Source organism: Nicotiana tomentosiformis, unplaced genomic scaffold (assembly GCF_000390325.3).
Source record: "Nicotiana tomentosiformis unplaced genomic scaffold, ASM39032v3 Un00060, whole genome shotgun sequence".
Lineage (NCBI taxonomy): Eukaryota > Viridiplantae > Streptophyta > Magnoliopsida > Solanales > Solanaceae > Nicotiana > Nicotiana tomentosiformis.
The window spans coordinates 23,122-40,361 of NW_027174619.1; the positions used below are offsets into that span (position 1 = coordinate 23,122).

Consider the following 17,240-nt stretch of genomic DNA (forward strand, 5'->3'; position numbering starts at 1 on the left):
TCACATGACCTTTCCTCTTCAGTTCTTACTCTAACCTTGATCATGTGGATTTTGTTTTTTGGGATCTACAGGAATATGCAGGGATTGATCTTGTAAATGAATGCAGAAACAAGTTAAGGATAATCCTACAAGAACAATCCTCCGCTCAAAATGAGGCCAAGAAAGAAAGAAAAAAGTGGTTTTTTCAAAAATTACTAAAGGACTTTGTCCTGACGAGCTCCATAAAGAACACCGAGGAGCAAAATCGAAAGATGCATTCAGAATTAGGGGTAGAGTTCACAAGTTCTCAGAAGCGGAAAACGTCCAGGATAGTTTGCTTTACCTCTTGCTTTTTATTTGTGTGTCATGGGGACCTGTCACAATTTAAAGTGTGTGGTTGGGGTGTAAATATATAAAGAATTATTTGTTTTTATTTCTTTTAATTGAAATTTTTAAAGTCGAATATATATACATATTCTTTTTTTTTCTTCGACTTAATCCCTCAAGAAACCTGTCGAATGACATCCATCGTCGGAAAAAATCAAAAATTTAAAATTTTCAATCAAATGAATTAGATAAACACACATAAAAATTTATACATTCTATACATATATACATCCCTACCCCACATTTTAAATTGTGTCATGTCCTTATGACACACAAATAAAAAGAAAAAGATAAGGACAACTTCCCTGAACATCTAGTCGGGGTTTGAATCAAAGTTAGGCTTTATCACTTGCGCCCGAACTAATGCACACATCCATGTAGACAGCTTCTTCTTGTCCTTCCTTGTATACACCCCACACTTATCTTGTTCACTCGCCGCAGTCTTCTCTTTCTCGCCCTTCACTTTCCACACAACACTAGCAGCTAGCTTCTCCCTCTTTACCCCAGTTTCTACATCCATCTCCAAAATCACAGTCTCCTCGCCTACTCTAAGCATGATTTTTCTCTCATGTATATCTAATATTGCTCTACCCGTTGTTAGGAATGGTCTTCCTAGGATGAGGGGGACCTCATTCTTCTCTTCCATATTAACCACTATGAAATCCAAAGGCAATACAAACTTATCTACCCGAACTAAGACAACTTTAACTATTCCCTGGGGTATTAGAGTCGTTTCGTCTGCCAGCTGCAAAGATATTGGTGCAGACCTTATCTCTCCAATCTCCTTCTCCAATTTCCTGTAAATTGATAGAGGCATTAAATGAATTGAGGCACCAGAATCACATAGAGACTTATCAAAATTAGTAGGCCTAAATACTAAGGTATGGTAACACTCCCTGGATCTCCACACTTTTGTAGGAGTTTGTTTTGAAATATTGCACTGCAATGCTTTGTGAGCTTGACAACTGAGGTCTCTTCTATTTTCCTCTTCTTTGTCAGTATCTCCTTCAATGACTTGGTATAAGCCGACATTTGTGAGAGCATTTTTGTGAATGGTAGGTTTACATTGACTTGTTTCAACACATCTAGAAATCTCTCAAACTGCTTGTCTAACTTTCCTCGACTCAACTTTTGGGGAAAAAGCAGCACACACATATGCTTGCTCTCATCATGTTCCGCTCTTCATCATTTTTCTTCCTTATTTTTCTCAGTTTTCATCGAGCCTTTATTCTTTTTATCAACATCACCCTTCAGCTACTTCTCACTTTGTTTTTCAAAGTTCATCTCATTTTGGATCGGGATGGGATCTTTTAACACTTGCCCACTTCTCAGAGTTATAGCCATCACAGTTTCTTTTGGATTTCTCTCAGTATCAGCGGGAAGTGTTCTTGGGCCTCTCTCCGACATTAGCCATCACAGTTTCTTTAATTAAGGGTCGATTTAGATTGAATTTTTGACCCCTATTGTCTTCGATAGTTTCCTCAGTAGCTCTATGGGCTGCCTCAGCAGCTATTCTTGTAGCTGTCTCTACCTCATTGTCATTGTTATTAGCCATGTGTTCTTGGGTTGTAGGTTGCCCCAAGAACCTTACGGTAAACTCTTTCTCCTTCCTCAGTTGCCGTAAGTGTTTTTTAAATTCCGGTTTGTAGGGTATTACTCTCAAGAAGATCGTGTCATACACCACAGACTTAACCTATTTCCTGTACATAAAGGAGAAACCCGTGAAGAACAAAATAAAAGTAAAAATAAAAATAAATTCCTGAATTAGCACTACATACTATTTCCAACACTATTAATTTCCAATCCCCGACAACAACACCAAAATTTTACGAGCGCAAAACACACACTTAAATTGTGCTCGCTAGTTAAAGATAGTATAGTATAATATCGTGTCCACAAAGATTGGATTTAAACATTATTATTGTAGTTTCTATCTAGATTGCTATTTAGGAGGATAAACAGTTGAGGCTTATATAATTAATAATCTAAAAACTACAGCTATTGACTAATGACAATCGCAACAAAGGTAAGAAAGGGAGTTATCAACGGGAGAAAATATGGGTTGATAGGATAGGTGCAAGATAATTCACTTCTAATGTTCAAGTGAGTCTCTCGAATACACTTAATTATCAGTACAAATGTTTAGTAGAAACTCCTCTCTCGATTAAGTCTCAACTCACAATATGAACCAATTTAAGCTCAGTGAAGATATGCAAGAATTCATAATGGTTGGTCTTTAGGAGAACCTCTTTCGATTATCCTCCTAACTAGTTTTAATCAAGGATTCAACTAGCCTCTTTTGATTACTTGGAAGAATCTATGAACTCAACCAACAATATAGTGCAAATATATCACAAATTATGCCTCTTTCGATTACAAGAACAAGTGAACAAAGATGCAACAATTAAATCTTCAAAAAATGATTCAAATATATAAAAATAGAGTTATAATCAACAAAAAACCATCAATACACCAAATCCGTCAAAACCCAAAAGTTTCTACTCCATAGGCATGGAGAAGTTCTTCACAAATGAAATAAAAGTAGAGAAAAACATAAATACAATCCAAAATCGGATCTTGAGTGAGGAAGGAATGATGAAATCCTTGTGCTTGTATTTTTCAAACTCCTCCTTAGCCTCCTTGGCCTCCCTAGGTCGAAAGCTATCCAAAAGGCCTTCTAAAATGGTATTTTAGGGTATTTAATCCACCCCAAAACAAAAATGGATGAAACTACCCGTTTCTTAGCAAAATAGGACTCTTCACGGATAGGAAATGCACAGTCGTGCACCTAAGGACTTGGTCGCGCACTTGGTCGCGCATTTTGCACACCGTTCTGTGCCAAGTGCGCGCCCAAGCGCGATCGCGCACTTGTCGCGCACCTGGGTGGTATCAGTTGGGAATTTGGGAAACTGTAAAACATGAAAGTTGTAGTGATTTTAAATAGCTTTCCAATGATATATTGTGAGATAAATGTTATGTGCAATTTACTGGACAATGCGCAATATGCCTGCTCGATTCTTCGTTGCGTTCTTAAAGTGCACTATCATCGGTTTATCCCCGAACACTATCCTAACTTACTTGGGCTTTTTTCAGACTTCAAAGCTCCGAAATAGCACGAATTCATTACACAACATCTACATAGATTGGAATCACTCGTACAAGGCATAAAACACACAATTAGTGCAAAATACTAGCCATTAAAGCTCCAACTCAATTAAAGTGCAGTAAACCAGAGTTCAATAAGTGACTAAAACACAAGATTATAGCCGACCATTAACACCCCACACTTAAACCATTGATCGTCCTCGAGCAATCAACCCACACTTTATATAGACACGACCTTTTTAAAAATCTCCCCTAAATCATTACACCAAGAATATTTAAAATAAACTAAGCACAATAGTGTAGCCTTTTCATTTCAAGAATTGACTCACAAGTACTACGCATTATTCAAAACTTACTCACTTACTCTAACATAGAGGTCTATGATATTACATTTTGTTCATGAATCAAGTGCTCTCACACAACAATGAAGAGTAGTTCCACACACAATAGACATCAAGAACAACTAGGAGCTCAAGATAGGCTTTCCCATAGTGTATTACTCAACTAATGGAGCTCATTCAGTCAAGGATCAAATAGTACTTTAATTGGTTGTAATATAGGTTGTGGGACGGGTAGGATAAATTCAGATATAAGAGTAACTACACCTCCCTAAGAACTTTCAATACAAATATTTAACATTTAAACTCCACACGTATGTCAAACCATAACTCCACCTTCACATCCGTATACGTCGACTCCCAACTTCTTTAAGCACAAATACATCAAGAGTTACCACTATTAATGAATATAAACTATTTGTTTTCTTCAATTTCTTTTTCGATTCAAGTGGCTCATACTTTTTCACAACAACGCACCTTTCTCCTTATTTCAATAGTTCCACTCAAAAGCCAAACCAACCACCCCATACTTCAAATTTTACATAGTTCATACCAATTTTAAGTGCTCATGAGAGGTAAATGGTTCAAATAGATGGTCAATTCAAACAAAAGGGTAAGGCTGGTAGTGTGGTTACCAAAGAAATGGGATTGCAGGCTCAACGGGGTTAACTACGATACATAACCATTTGGTGGGTAACATATATACTTGGCTAAAATAATGCCTATATCACTTCCAAGACCGAACAAATCTACTATTTCTCTTTGCAAATACACGGGGCAAGTTCTAGACATCAATTGCACTGCACATAATACACAAATCCTCACATACAAATGGCACATAACTCACTCAGGATCGGACTCATCAAGACAATCTAATCAAAGTAGTTAAGCAAAGATAAGTTCATACAATTTAAGGTACTTATACAAGAGTAAAAAACTGTGCATAAGCGTCAAAACTAAAGTACTTACTATTCTCAAAGCATAATAAAGTCAAGAGATATTGCTTTCATTTAAAATCATAGCATAAGATCTCCTACTCCTAAAAATATGACCAAGTGTTAGACCACCTCTAATCACATCACAAGTTGTACTTGTGCATATTTTTATCAATGGGAGAAAATATGGGTTGATAGGATATGTGCAAGATAATTGTTTGGGATCTAATTCTAGATAATTCACTTCTAATATTCAAGTGAGTCTCTCGAATTCACTTAGTTATCAATACAAATGTTTAGTAGAAACTCCTCTCTTGATTAAGTTTCAACCTCACAATATGAACCAATTTTATCTCGGTGAAGATATGCAAGAATTCGTAATGGATTGTTCTTTAGGAGAACCTCTTTCGATTATCCTCCTAACTAGGTTTAATCAAGGATTCAACTAGCATCTTTTTATTACTTAGAAGAATCTATGAACTCACCCAATAACATAGTGAAAATATATCACAAGTTATGCCTATTTAAATTACAAGAACAAGTGAGCATAGATGCAACAATTAAATCTTCCAAAAATAATTTAAATACATAAACATAGAGTTATAATCCACATACAACTATCAATACACCAAATCCATCAAAACCCAAATGGTTCTACTCCATAGACGTGGGGGATTTCTTCACAAATGAAACAAAAATAGAGGAAAACATAAATACAATCCAAACCTAGATCTTGAGTGAGGAAGGAAGGATGATATCCTTCTGCTCTAGCTTCTCCTTTTTGTCCTTAGCGTCCCTAGGTCGTAGGTATGTCAAAAGTGGTTATAAAATGGTGTTTTGGGGGTATTTAATCCGCCCCCAAAACAAAAAAGGATGAAACTACCCTTTTCTTAGCAAAATAGGACTCTTCTCGGACAGTACCTGCATGGTCGCACATTGTGCACACCGTTCTGTCCCAAGTGCGCGCCCAATGCACGATCACGCACACCTGGGTGGTATCAGTTCGGAATTTGGGAAATTGTAAACCAGAAGTTGTAGCCCTTTTAAATAGCCTTCCAACGATATATTGTGGAGCCCAAATGGATTTCTGAGAAAAACGTTATGTGTATTTCACTGGACAATGCGCAATATGCCTTCTCGATTCTTCGTTGCGTTCTTAAAGTGCACTATCATCCCTTGATCCTCGTACATGCTCCCAACTTAATCTTTGGGCTTTCACTCAGACTTCAAAGATCCAAAATAGCATTAATTCATTTCACAATATCTACATAGACCGGAATCACTCCTACAAGACATAAAACACACAATTAGTGCAAAACACTAGCGATTAAAGCTCCAACTCAATCAAAGTGCAGTAAATTAAAGTGCAATAAGCGACTAAAACAGAAGATTATAGCCTACCATAAACACCCCACACTTAAACCATTGTTCGTCCTCGAGTAATCAAACCACACTTTATATAGACACGACCTTTTTAAACAACTCCCCTAACTCATTATACCAAAAATATTTAAAATAGACTAAGCACAATAGTGTAACATTTTCACCTCAAGAATTGACTCACGAGTGCCACACATTATTCACCACTTAATCACTTACTTTAACATAGAGGTTCATGACATTACCTTTCCTTCACGAAGCAAGTGCTCTCACACAACAATCGAGAGTAGTTCCACACACAATAGACATCAAGAACAACTAGGACCTCAAGATAAAAAGAATTCACTCACTCTCGGAAAAACATTCATATGCCACAAAAGATTAACCATAGCGTATTACTCAACTAATCGAGCTCATTCAGTCAAATATCAAGTAGGACTTTAAATGGTTGAATATAGGTTGCGGGACGGGCATGATACATTTATATATAAGAGTGTATACACCTCCCTAAGCACTTTTAATACATATACTTAACCTTTAAGCCCCACACTTATGTCAAGACATAGCTCCACCTTTACTTCTGTATATGTCGACTCCCTACTTCTTTAAGAACATATACATCAAGAGTTACCACTATTAATGAATATAAACATTTTTTTTATTTTCTTTTTCGATTCAAGTGGCTCATACTTTTTCACAACAGTACACCTTTATCCTTATTTCAATAGTTCCACTCAAAAGACAAATCAACCACCCCACACTTCAACCTTAGCAAACTTCATACCACTTTCAAGTGCTCACGAGAGGTAAATGGTTCAAATAGATGGTCAATTCAAACAAAAGGGTAAGGCTTGTATTGTGGTTACCAAAGAAACATGACTACATGCTCAACGGGTTAACTACAATACATAACCATCTAGTGGGTAACATATATACCTGACTCAAAAAAGAAATGCCTATATCACTTCCAAGACCGAACAAATCTACTATTTCTCTTTGCAAACACACGGGGAAAGTTCTAGACATCAATTGTACGACAGAGAATACACAAAGCCTCGCACACACATGGCACATAACTCACTCAGGATCAGACTCATCAAGACACTGTAACCAAATTAATTAAGCAAAGTTAAGATCATACAATTTAAGGTACTTATACGAGAGTCAAAAACTGAGCATAAGCGTCACAACTAAAGACTAACTATTCTCAAGTCATAATAAAGTCAATAGATATTGCATTCATTTAAAATCACAGCACAAGATCTCCTACTCATAAAAACAAACTAATTACACGCGGTTCAAACAAAACTCTTGAAAAGAACCGCAGCACAAAGAAAAACCAAGAGGAAATTATTATACTACCTAAAGAAAATAATATGTATATATATATATATATTTGCAAGATATATTCCTTGGTAATAGTAAGAGATCTTGCCTTATGTAGACAACATCCTTTGATGCTCCATTGTATTGGAAGATGTCATTGATATTGTCAAAGTCCATCAAGTGAGTGCTAGGGTCTTCAGGATCAATAGATGTAGAATTTATATTATTAATTATATAAATCTCAAGTGTTGATCCTGAAGATCCTAATACTCACTTGATGGACTTCGACGATATCATGATAACCTTCTAATACAATGGAGTATCAAAGGAAGTTGTCTACTTAAGGGCATTTCCTTTTTCTCTGAAGGATGATGCGAAGAAATGGCTTCGCATCTTACCCGCAGGTTCTATAAGTACATAGAAAGATATGACCAAGAATTTTCTTGACAAATATTTTTAGGGTGCAAAACCAGGAAAGTTCATAGGAGAAATTCACAATTTATGTCAGAAGGAGATAGAAACGATTTTTGAAGCTTGGGAACGATTCAAGGAGATAGTCAGGAGTGTCAGTAGAATGGAATTGATTTGTCAGGAGTATCAAGGAGATAGCTAGAGGAGGTTGTCTTAATCCTTTATGAATTATCTGCACTTCGCAGCTTACCCGTAGGTTCTATAAGGACATGGGAAGATATGACCAAGAAGTTTCTTGAAAAATACTTTTCGGCTGCAAAAATAGGAAAGTTCAGAAGGGAAATTCACAATTTCTGCCAGAAGTAGATAAAAACAGTTGTTGAAGCTTGGGAACGATTCAAGGAGATAGTCATGAAGTGTCGGCACAATGCAATTGATTTGTGGATGCAACTCCAGGATGTTTGGGATCGATTGACACCGTATTCGCAACAAACTCTGAATATTGCATGTGGAGGTCCAATAATGAAGAAAACACCAGATGAGGTTGCCTTAATCCTTGATGAATTATCTGAGGATGCTAACCAGTGGCCAACTGAGAGTAATGACAAAAGAAAATCAGTTGGGGTTCACCAGGTGGATTCTAACACATCTATGCATGCCCAGCTAGACACTAAGGCTAAAGAGATAAGAAAGATGACATTATCTAAGGTACAAAGTGGGCCGCAAATAGCATGTGACTTTTATGGATTGGGAAACCTTACACATGAGTGCCAAGCATCGCCTAAGGAAGTCAACGCAGTGGAAAAATTTAATAGAGGAAGCTAGCCAGGTGCGCGGTCGTGCACTTGGGTGCGCAAGTGAAATAACAGAATTCCCAAAGTGCGCAGTCAGTGCGCGGTTGCACACGTGCGCTCGCAAGTGGTGCACGATCACCTGCCCAAGTCTGCGGTCGATCACATCCTGTCCGGAAAATTTCCCAGGCCTATTTTTGTAATTTTGGAGGCGAATCTTTTGGACCTATATGAAGCCCAACTCATCTAAAAAGAGGGGAGCTGAGGATTTTGGGGATTTTTGACCTACAGAAGATTGGAGTGCCACCCAGGGAGAAGACTCAATAATTCTTAAAGATTTCAATCTACAATCGGTGCAATACGAGAGTTTGTATCAAATCTTTATAATTGATGTTTGTTTTTGTTCTTAAACTTAGGGATTCGATTCTTAATACTTGCTAGAATTAATTGATGGACCTTGATTTGTATTGTGGAGTTATTTAGTATTTGCTTAATTGAAAGAGAAGTTTGATATTAAATTTATGCACATCTTATACTCTAGTTAAATTTCATGGTTCAATTAGGTAATCGAAGGAGCCTAATGGATTGTTGAGTGAACGAGAAAATAGGGAATATTTGTGAGAAATTCACCTTTAGATCATAAACATCATTTTTATTCTCGCAATTGTTTACCATGCTTCAATTGGGTTAATTACTGAACTAGTGTATAATTGAAGGAGGAATAGTAGCTTCACATGTAATCTGATAATCGGTTGAATTCGTAAGAATCAATCGTAGAGTGAACTAAATGAAGAATTGGATCTCGAGTGAGTTATCGTGCACCTATCTAGTCAATTACCCACATTTTCCTCATAAATATTTCTTCGTGCTTACATGCTCATTTTAGTGATAAATTATTATTTGCTTGAACTTCAATAGTTAATTGTAGTAATAGTTATCCAATCAAGTGCTAATTTTCCAGGATAGAAATCAATTGGAGATTATTCAAACAATGTTTAATTCCAATCCCTGTGGAGACGATAATTAATCTATATTATCCTTGACTAGCGAGCACAAATTAAGTGTGTATTTTGCGCTCGTCCAATTTTGGTGTTGTTGCCGGGGATTGGCAATCAATGGTCTTTGAAGTAGTTTGTAGTGCTAATTTAGGAATTAGCTTTTTATTTTTTTTCTTTTATTTTTAGTTTGTTTGGTTAACTTCTTTTCAAGATTTGTTTTTCTTGAAGAAATCTTAAAGAGCATATTCTTATTATTGAACTCTAAATGATGTGAAGATGGAGTACAACCAGCCTAAGAAAATGGTTGTAAAGTTAGCAACTGAATATTATCAATGGTGTGCTGCGTGTTTTAAATGTGGTGGAAATCATCTTTGGGTTGATTGTCGAGCAGGTGGCTATTCTTCTTATGGTTTATCTTTTTAACACCCTCACTTTGTCTCCAGTCTGTACAGGTATGAGAATTCATATGGGTATAATTCTGACTCTTGTTGGGATGAATACCCTGATTATGACTGGAATGAAAGCGAAGTGAGACAACCACCTCAAGAAGAGAATGGTAGTTTAGAAGAACTTACGTATAATTTCATAAATAAGGTGGAAGAGAAATTTATACAAGATGATGCAGCCACTAACAACCTAATAATGCAAGTGAATCAATTAGTAAATAGATGTAGCTCGTTGCATTGTGATGGTGAATATATGGAGGAGATACCCGGTGAGAATGAGGTTACCCGAGATGATGAACACCTACAAAGAGAGGTGTCCACTCTACAAGAGGACTCTGTTTCAACCGCAATGTTTGAATTTGTGGCTTTGATTTATTATGAAGCAATTCAAGAAGAGTTCAACCCCACATCCACCTATCCACAATTACAATTTCTAGCAGAAGCAAATGAGGAACAAATGGTCTTGGACTTACCAGAGGCGTACTCACATGACCTTTCCTCTTCATTTTATTACTCTAACCATAATCATATGGATTTTGTTTTTGGGGATCTACCGGAATATGCAGGGATTGATCTTGTAAACGAATGCAGAAAAACGTTAAGGATAATCCTACCAGAATAATCATCCGCTCAAAATGAGGTCAACAAAGAAAGAAAAGAGAGGGTCTTTCAAAAATTCCTAAATGTCTTTGGGCTGATGAGCTCCACAAAGAAATCCGAGGAGCGAAATCAAAAGATGCATTCAGAATTAGGGGTGTAGTTCACAAGTTCTCGGAAGTGGAAAAAGTCCTGGGGAGTTTTCTTTACCTCTTGCTCTTTATTTGTCTGTCATGGGGACATGCCACAATTTAAAGTGTCAGGTGGAGAAGTAAATATGTAAATAATTGTTTGTTTTTATTTGTTTTAATTGAAACTTTTAGAGTCGAATATATGTATATATATATATATATATATATATTCATTTTTTTATGTAGGTAGTATAATAATTCCTCCTTGGGTTTTCTTCGTGTCGCGATTCTTTTTCAAGAGTTTTGTTTGAACTGGATGTAGTTAGTTTTTTTTAAGGAGTAGGAAAACTTGTGCTGTGATTTTAAAGGAAAGCAATATCTCTTGACTTCATTATTCCTTGAGAATAATAAGTGTTTTAGTTGTGACGCTTAGGCTCATTTTTTGACTCTTGTATAAGCACCTTAAATTGTATGATCTTAACTTTGGTTAACTACTTTGCTTAGAGTGTCTTGATGAGTCTGATCCTGAGTGAGTTATGTGCCATGTGTGTGTGTGAGGTTTTCTGTATTATGTGCACTGCATTTGATGTCTATAACATGCTTCGTGTGTCCGCAAAGCGAAATAGTAGATGTTGAAATCGATATAGGCGTTTCTTTGTTGAGCCAGCTATATAGGTTACCCAACAAATTATTATGTATCGTAGTTAACCCCGTTGAGCCTGTAATCCTGTTTCTTTGGCAACCACATTACAAGCCTTATCCTTTTATTTGAATTGACCATCTATTTGAACCATTTACCTCTCGTGAGCACTTCAAATTGGTATGTACTTTGTAGAAGTTGAAGTGTGGGGTGGTTGGCTTGGCTTTTGAGTGAAACTATTGAAATAAGGAGAAAGGTGCACTATTGTGAAAATGTATGAGCCATTTGAATTGAAAAAGAAAATGAAGAAAAACAAATAGTTTATATTCATTGATAGTGTTAACTCTTGATGTATTTGTGCTTAAAGAAGTTGGGAGCTGACATATACAGATGTGAAGGTGGAGTTATGGTTTGACATAAGTGTGGGGTTTAATGGTCAAGTATATGTATTAAAAGTGCTTAGGGAGGTGTAGTTACTCTTATATCTAAATGTATCACATCCGTCCCGCAGCCTACATTACAACCAGTTAAGTCATACTTGATCCTTGATTGAATAAGTTCGATTAGTAGAGTAGTACACTACAGGCAAGCCTATGGTGCATCTTTTGGGGCATATGAATGTTGTTTCTTTTGCGTGAGTGAATTCGTTCTATCTTGAGTTCCTAATTATTCTTAACTTTTATTTTGTGTGGAACTACTCTCTATTGTTGGGTGAGGGCACTTGATTCATGAAGAAAAGGCATTGTCATCAACCTCTGTGTTAGGGTAAGTGAACGAGTTGTGAAAAATGCATGGTGCTGTTGAGTCAAATCTTGATGCTAGGATGTTACACTATTGTGCATAATCTATTTTAAATATTCTTGGTATGATGAATTATGAGAGTTGTTTAAAAAGGTCATATCTATGTGAAGTGTAGTTTGATTGCTCGACGACGAGCAATGGTTTAAGTGTGGGGTGTTGATGGTAGGTTATTATCCCGTATTTTAGTCGCTTATTGCACTCTAATTTGATTGGGGCACTAATACTAGGGAGCTTTAATCCCTAGTATTTTGCACTAATTTTGTGTTTTATGCCTTGTAGGAGTGATTCCGATCTATGTAGATGTAGTGGAATGAATTCATTCTATTTTGGAGCTTTAAAGTCTAAGTAAAAGCCCAAGGATTAAGTTGGGATCATGTTCGGGGATCAACAGATAATAGTGCACTTTAAGAACGAAATGAAGAATCGAGCAGGCATACTGCGCCTTGTCCACTAAAATGAACATACCTTTTAGCTCAGAAATCCGTTTGGGATTCACTATATATCGTTGGAAAGATATTTAAAAGTACTACAACTTTCATGTTTTACCCTTTCCCAAATTTCCAACTGATACCACCCAGGTGCGCGATCAAGTGCGCGTTCGCGCATTGGGCGCACACTTGGGACAGAATAGTGTGCAAAATGCGCGACCAAGTGCGCGAGCAATTCCTGAGGTTCGCGATAGCGCATGTCCAGTCCGGGAACAGTATTATTTTGATAAGTAAAGTGTAGTTTTGTCCATTTTTGTTATGGAGCGGATTAAATATCCCAAAATACCATTTTAGAACCACTTTTGACATACATTAGACATAGGGAAGATAAGGAGAAGAAGGTGAAGCAAGAGCACAATGATTTCATCCTTGGTCCATAGGTTCTCTTAAAGACCAATCCATTACGAATTCTTGCATATCTTCACTGAGCTTAAATTAGTTCATATTGTGAGGTTGAAACTTAATCGAGAGATGAGTTTCTACTACACATTTGTACTGATAACTATGTGAATTCGAGAGACTCACTTGAACATTAGAAGTGAATTATCTAGAGTTAGATCCCGAACAATTACCTTGCACCTATCCTATCAACCCGTATTTTCTCCCTTTGATAACTTTCTTTCTTACTTTTGTTGAGATTGTCATTAGTCAATAGCTTAGTGTAACACCCCATACATTCGGGCTAGGTGTGGATATGTTAAATGGGTATTAATTTGATATTTTAGACATATGAAGTCCTAGCGGGATGAGTGTGGGTGAAAATAGTTGTTTCAGAATCAAGATGGAGAGTGAGGTGCATAAGATTCGACAAAATCGACTAAGTTTACAAAAGCTTCGCCTTGATGTAGGAATTAGTGAAACAGTGTAAGGAATTTGGAAAACTAAAAATATGAAAGTTGTAGCCCTTTGAAATATCTTTCCAACAATATATTGTGGAGCCCGAACGGATCTTTGTGCAAAATGTTATGTGCGTTTTACAGAGTAGTGCGCAATATGCACGCCCAGGTGCGCGGGGGGCGCACCTGGGGGGTCATAGTAAAACCTTACTTCGTCCCCCATACCCCCAAAACACAAAAACTTTCTCTAGAAAGGGGAGCTCTCAAGAACCTAACTCCTCAAAGGTCCCTCCACCATCCAAGGTAAGTTCCAATGGTGATTCTAAGTTAATTCCAATTTCCCAAGACCTTATTAACATGGATAAACACTCCAAATCATTAGTTATTTGATTGGGGCATCATTGTTGAGAGAAGACACCCTAGAACGTGAATTCAAAAGAATTGAACGTCAAAAAGGTAATGTCTTCACCCTCTAATTGATTATACAATTGGATTAATGATTATAGACTCTGTGTTCATGAGATATGAGTTGATGGGTTTGATAGAAAAGCATGAAACATTATAGGTTTGGTTTGTTGATTGTTGATTATTTGTTATGGGTGTTGTTTATCTTTGATGAAGAAGAATGATTTTGATTATAAGAAATTTGAGATTTTAGAATTTATCTAGGAGCAAGAGAATGGCTTGTTGGGGTGTAGAAACACCATTAATAAGGGCTATGACGCTTTATGCCACCAGGGTTATGTCTCACGATGCAGGTAATGATTTACAGGTTGACGATTCAGAGCACTAGGATTCTCGTACCAGCTATTTGGTAATCCCCAAATCTTTCGGGGCATTATCATTACCTTACAGTCTTCAGTATTATCAGACAGTCAGTGTTTTCAGTTCTTCATTAGAGGCTTCATAGACTAGAGTAATAGTTAGACAGAGTCATAGGCATTTAAGGTTATGCAATGTTGCTACATATATGTTTCAGACTTATATTAGTGATTTCGCATTTGATTTATATAATTTACACTTTTAGTATATCAGCATGTGTTAGTTTATCTTCCGCATTCAGTATGTTATGATATCACATGTTGATTCAGCTAGCCAGTTGGTTCGCTCGGTCAGATATAGTCAGGCACCGAGTGTCGTATTACGTCCAGGCCCAGGTTCGGGGCGCGACAAAGTTTGGTATCAGAGCACTAGATTCAAGAGTCGTAGGGAGTCTATGAAGTCATGTCTAGTGGAGTTTCCTTTATATGTGTGTGCCGACCATTCATATAAATGGTTAACTACCAAGACATCAAGTATTGTCTCATTTCTTTCTACTCTAGAATGTGCCATGAATCTTAGAGCAATAGGTAACCTTATCTTCCTATCGAATTCCAGACGTATCGAATAACCAAGCGACGGGCTAGAAAAATCCAAGGTTCTAGAGAGGATGATTTCCTATTGGGGTATAATTATGGAGTACAGGTTAGTAACAAATGAGACTTGAGAGGATGTTGGAAATGGGACGCAATGGATAGTAGTACATATCAGAGCATAACCTTACTAGAAAGTATGAAAGCAGATATAATGTTTTATAGTCAACAGTTTACCTCAGTTACTAGTTATATAGTCTTTCAATTTGCAAGTTTATGGTCATTCAGTATGCTAGTTATCAGTTATTCAGTTACCAGATCTCCAATTTTCAATGTATCAAAATTCTAGTGACTGGTGAGTATACAGTGATGCCTATGGGTGCTAAAAGCATATGTAAGTAATGGTGATTATAGAAAAATCTTCACATATTTTAGGTCTGGATTAAGACCAAGACTCACCGGATGGCGGAATAAGTTATTTATCAGATGATGGTATACTTTGAAGGATATGTTTGTGTATGGTAGTGTATTCGTATGTGTTTTACCTCCCAGAACAACTTCATTTAATCCTTGGAAATGGAGCCACAAGTTGGATGATGATAGTTCAGATGTCAGACTCTAACATTGGTCACTATAGTTTTGGACAGAAAAGAACCTAAGGGCAAAGTACCTAGCAGTCAGGAACGATTGTTATTATCAGAATTGTATTTTTCGTATGACTCATCTATATGACTAAGAAGACATGATGTAAGAAATGAGAACCAAGAGCAGCCGATATTGAATTTCAAGGAATGATTTTAAGTTGTTTATATTTATTCAAATCAGAATTAGAAAGTACTATGTTAGTGAATTTGTATAAGAAGTGGTTATTATTTTGACATAAAAGATATGACAAATTTCCCTTCAAATGATGTGACTATGTGTTTAGGCCGGAGGTTTATAGTCTGAAGTGATTTTGAAATGTATAGAAAGTTTGGGGGTTAGATATTCCAATTTCGTTTAAGACATATGAGAGTTCCCTACGTGTGATCCATGTACATAATTTAGAAAAAAAAGGATAGTATGTGATCGTAGAATAGGGTCGGATGGTAGGGAAAGTTAGGAATAACCTTATGCTTCACTTTAGTTATTCAAAGAAGAACAAGAAAATATGATGCTAGCATGTGGTTAGTAAAAGAATAGTAAGTAAGTTTTGAGTAGATACAGTGAATTAGCAATTTCATCAAAGCTAGTAGAGGTACAATTTGATTCACTTAGACAGGTTAACTCTAATGAATGCATGACAGTTTGAAATACCGAACGTAACTTTAAGAGTTTAAGTTAAACCCGAAGTATAGTGATAGTGGGAAAACAAAATTAGCTAGGCAGTAAGAGAGCCAACTACATAAGAATAGCGTTTAAGAATTATCGAAAAATGATCTCCCCAAGATTCACAATGTGAGTAGAGTTAGATCATTAAGATTGTGTATGATAGTTGTGAATACATTAGCTTTCCATTTATGTAGGTAATATAGTTTTTCATAGTAAGAAGTATTACTCAGACGTAAGTCAGAAGGTGAGTCTTCATTGACGTAAAGTGCAAAGAATTGTTGAAGATAAGAAAAGTTGTTCGGATCCTAACAAAAGAGAAGAATCCGCAAGTACAAGACCTTAACCTTTGGTCTAAGAGGGAAGATATGAAAATCGTCAGTAAGTCCAGTTGGAGATTTGAAACACGCATAGATAACATGGGATACAAAAAAATTAAAATAAAAAGAGAACTATAAAATCATGCCAATTATGTATCACGAGGGTAGAGCCATCGCATGAGACTGTAATATTCAGAGTATAGACTTAGCTCACAATAATTCTATAAGTGTTTTTAGGAAGTATCTTAAAAATATAATCAACTATGGGAAGTACATCTCATGATTGAGGCAGACAATAGATATATAGTGAAAGAAGTTCACCGCTTAGCATGTCTAGGAGTTCAACTTTTGGACTCCGAAGATGGTGGCGTTATTCCTCAGAACAGGACTTGTTCCTCCTTAGTAGCCTAAGTGAAGGAGAAACGGTTTGATGACCCCTACTTATTACAGTAAAAAGAGGGATTCACAAGCATAAAATGATACCTTTTGAATAAGGGGAAGATGATGGTACTTTGAGGTACCGAGATGGACTATGTGTTCCAAAAATAGGTAGACTTAGAGAGGGGGATCATATTAGAAGCCCATAATTCCAGGTATTCTACCCACCAAGGTCCCCCAAAGATGTAAAATGATCTCAAGGTGGTTTATTGGTGAACCAACATGAAAAAGAA

The 17,240-nt window shown here is 36.6% G+C and overlaps 1 protein-coding gene and 1 non-coding gene across 2 annotated transcripts; both read right to left on the reverse strand.

Annotated features, from left to right (window-relative positions):
• Positions 1-679: 679 nt before the first annotated feature.
• On the reverse strand, positions 680-1,398 carry LOC138903857 (uncharacterized). The gene is made up of 2 exons (XM_070192429.1): positions 1,277-1,398; positions 680-1,163 (listed from the first exon to the last, which is right to left on the reverse strand). The coding sequence occupies exons 1-2, from the start codon at positions 1,396-1,398 to the stop codon at positions 680-682; spliced, it is 606 nt and encodes a 201-aa protein (XP_070048530.1).
• Positions 1,399-8,188: 6,790 nt separating this feature from the next.
• Positions 8,189-8,295, reverse strand: LOC117276571 (small nucleolar RNA R71). Its single transcript, XR_004506832.1, has one exon. It is a non-coding gene; the product is annotated as a small nucleolar RNA R71 (small nucleolar RNA).
• Between the last annotated feature and the right edge of the window lie 8,945 nt (positions 8,296-17,240).

Bases quoted from the DNA above. Each gene is read 5' to 3' on its own strand.
- LOC138903857 (XM_070192429.1), bottom strand. From the start codon at position 1,398: ATGTCGGCTTATACCAAGTCATTGAAGGAGATACTGACAAAGAAGAGG. The intron at 1,164-1,276 runs GTGTGGAGATCC...ATCAATTTACAG, and splicing joins CAAAACAAACTCCTACAAAA to GAAATTGGAGAAGGAGATTG.